This window comes from Eimeria acervulina, genomic scaffold, assembly GCF_000499425.1.
Source record: "Eimeria acervulina Houghton genomic scaffold, Eah_scaff530, whole genome shotgun sequence".
NCBI lineage: Eukaryota > Apicomplexa > Conoidasida > Eucoccidiorida > Eimeriidae > Eimeria > Eimeria acervulina.
This window is the reverse complement of record NW_013549747.1, coordinates 16,559-19,258: the sequence shown is the minus strand read 5'-3', so window position 1 is coordinate 19,258 and position 2,700 is coordinate 16,559. Positions and strand designations below refer to the sequence as shown.

Here is a 2,700-nt window from a genome sequence, read left to right as displayed (position 1 = left end):
TCAATGCATAATCCGCCTTAGGTAAAGAAGGCCAAACAGCTGGGTATAGCAAAATAAATGAAGAGTCATCCCTCCAAGGACAAATTTCGGCAGAGCACGTACACATGGCTCGTTCAAGACGATGAAACATATCAGCCAAGACCAGCCAGTCCCTTAGATTACCTCAGCTCACTTCTGGAAGGGAAGAATGAGGTTGTGATAGCGGGGAAAGAAAGGAAGATATGTTGTCCCTGAGCACTGCTCAGCTTCCTCAGCTTCCGCAGTGCACAACTCGCCTATGCTGTGAACACATCGAGACGTGAGTCAGAGAATGCCGGAAAGACCTAGACAATCGTCGATCGCGTTTCCGAGGTCTCGAAGTGCATCTCCCCGATAACCTGTTGCTTTCAACTGAGTGTAGGTGGATGCTGCTGCCAGTAGAGTAGGATTGTTTGGGCTGAAATCCGCTTTTGGGTCGCCAGGCGCAGCATGCCGGCACGCAGTGAGTGCCTGTAGGTGCGCACTAGCACAAGAGCCCGCTGCCAAAGAAAGGTGCTTTTCAGCGTCATCTACCGTTTCCTCAAGCGTTTCATGAATACCCCGAAGTTCGGGGGGCATTTTGAATGGCCCAGTCAAGGAACCCAGGGCCTTCAACAGCGCACGCGCCTCTTTTGCACTCTTCAGCAGCCCTTCTAGACCGAGCATGAAGCTCCAGCCTGGAGGACCCGCAGACTGCATGCCTTCGTCTAATTTCCCCCTATAGTATTCAAAAACACCGGTAAAGCCCCTCAGCTTCCGTTGCCACCGTGTGGAGCTCGATTTCAAGCTTACACATACCTCGTCACATCGACCGGTCAAAGAGTGAAGTTCCTTCAAGATGCCATTATCTATACCCGGGAGAGGCAAAACCACTTGGGCCTGGGCAGAAAGCCGCATTCCTTCGCTGAAGAGGCCTTCGGCTTTGTCCAGCAACGTACAATCGGATCCGACCGATGATGCTACACTTTCGCCAGTCGTCAAGAACATTTTAAGCTGTTCTATGAGGGCCTCCGCTTCCTCTTGCGTTTTCAAGACTTTCTTGTCATGCGGTTCTCTCTTAGGGAAGGGAGGCCGCTCTGGTGGGGGGGGGTCCTCTCCCGGTGGTGTAGGCTGACCTCCAGGTGGTGGAAACGGCTCCCCTGATGGAGACGAATCCCCTGGCTGTTGCTGCCCGCCCTCTCGACGAGGCGAGGGCGGCTCTGCCAGATGGTCGTCTTTTGAATTACCATCGTCGCCGGAATCGAGCACATTCTCTGGGACAGGAGGCTGCTCGTCCTTCTCACTAACTGCCACACCTGAACTGTCTGCTGAGGAAAGGAGCACTTTCCAAGGCAGAGTCCGTGGCATGGATCCTAGAACAGGGGAGAGGTCGCCAATTTCCAATCTATCCTCTGAGCAAGGCGCTTGCGGCGAAGTTCCAGACAGAGTTAAGGTCAGTTCTAATAGATTGTCGTTCCAACGTCCTGACATCGGGGGAGACGGTGGACTCCCGCCTGCAGCAAAGCAATTTGATAGTACAGAAACATGTGCTGGCAAGCCATACAGACCTGAAAGACGATTGGCATAGACAGACTCCATAGCAAGACTACAGACAGAAAAGTGAGGTGTTGATGGAGCCTGACACTGGGTGACAGTATGAGGGGGATGGCCCTACTATGGAAGCGAACTGCTTAGTGCTGGGCGGATGTTTGGCTTACCGGGGACTTCAGAAGGTGGTGTTGGCAGACCTGTAGCAGATTTCGTTGGCATGGGAGCTGTGGTTGGTGCCTCTTCCACGACAGGGGGGATTTCTGGAGGTGGGCCTTTAGAATTTGTAGGTAGAGAAGCTGGGTAAACACCAGATACGGAAGGGGGAGTCCCTGAAGGCGAAGATTCTACCCGACGAGAAGGCGGAGTTGCAGGCGGCTGCGCAGGCCCGGATGCTGTCAGGGCTGATCGAGGTGGCGGTGATGCATCCTGCCCTGGGGATGAGAACTGCGGATGCGTCGGGGTAGATGAGGCAATGGGTGAGGAGGGGGACGGAGGTGCATCGTCGGGCTGCGACTCTGAAGGAAAGGCACAATAAGGAAAAGGAGCTGGGTGGTCAGGAGGTTTCGAATATTTGCTTCTAGAAACGTGGGAAGATGCCATATGACCCTCTTGTGGAGGCGAACTGCTGGGTGCTGGGCGGATGTTTGGCTTACCGGGGACTTTAGGAACTGGTGTTGTCAGACCTGTAGCAGATCCCGTAGGCATGGTACCTGTCGTCGGTGGGCGTTTGGGCCGAGGGGGCACTTGAGGGGGAGCGCCTCTGGAAGTTCTAGGCGGAGGAGTTTGGTCACCATGAGATGCGGCCTGTCCACCTTTCGAACGGGTTCCCGCACCGCCTTGAGGAAAGACGCCGGCCTGTAACTTACCCTCACGTGCTTGTGGAGGCTTCGCTGGGGAGGAAGCGGTAGGTATAGCTGACTTGGTGGGCTGTTCAGGCGGCCTAGGTGGATGCTTAGGAAGCTGTGCAGGCTGCGGGGAGGACGACGGTGGAGGCCCCCCAAGAGTTTGAGGTTCCTGAACGGGTCGTTTATGGGGAAAAGGTCCAGCAGCACGTTGATGAGGTAATTGCGTGGGCGGCTGAAGTTGTCCTTGAGAGCGCGGGGACTGTTCGGGTGGCCTAGGTGGATGCAGAGGAAACTGTGCAGGCCTTGC

At 55.3% G+C, this 2,700-nt stretch overlaps 2 protein-coding genes across 2 annotated transcripts in view; one reads left to right on the top strand and one right to left on the bottom strand.

Moving 5' to 3' along the window:
- Nucleotides 1–303: 303 nt before the first annotated feature.
- Nucleotides 304–2,253, bottom strand: EAH_00041670 (hypothetical protein; the record flags this gene model as incomplete). The annotated part of the gene is made up of 3 exons (XM_013395135.1): nucleotides 304–1,511; nucleotides 1,716–2,063; nucleotides 2,202–2,253. 3 exons carry the CDS (start codon nucleotides 2,251–2,253, stop codon nucleotides 304–306), a joined length of 1,608 nt encoding a protein of 535 aa, XP_013250589.1.
- Nucleotides 2,254–2,345: 92 nt separating this feature from the next.
- Nucleotides 2,346–2,700, top strand: part of EAH_00041660 (hypothetical protein) — a gene marked incomplete at both ends in the record, with an annotated part of 856 nt that continues 501 nt past the window's right edge. The window contains 2 exons of the mRNA XM_013395134.1: nucleotides 2,346–2,452; nucleotides 2,528–2,609. Coding sequence (XP_013250588.1) covers nucleotides 2,346–2,452; nucleotides 2,528–2,609 — 189 coding nt within the window. The remainder of the gene's footprint in view (nucleotides 2,453–2,527; nucleotides 2,610–2,700) is intronic.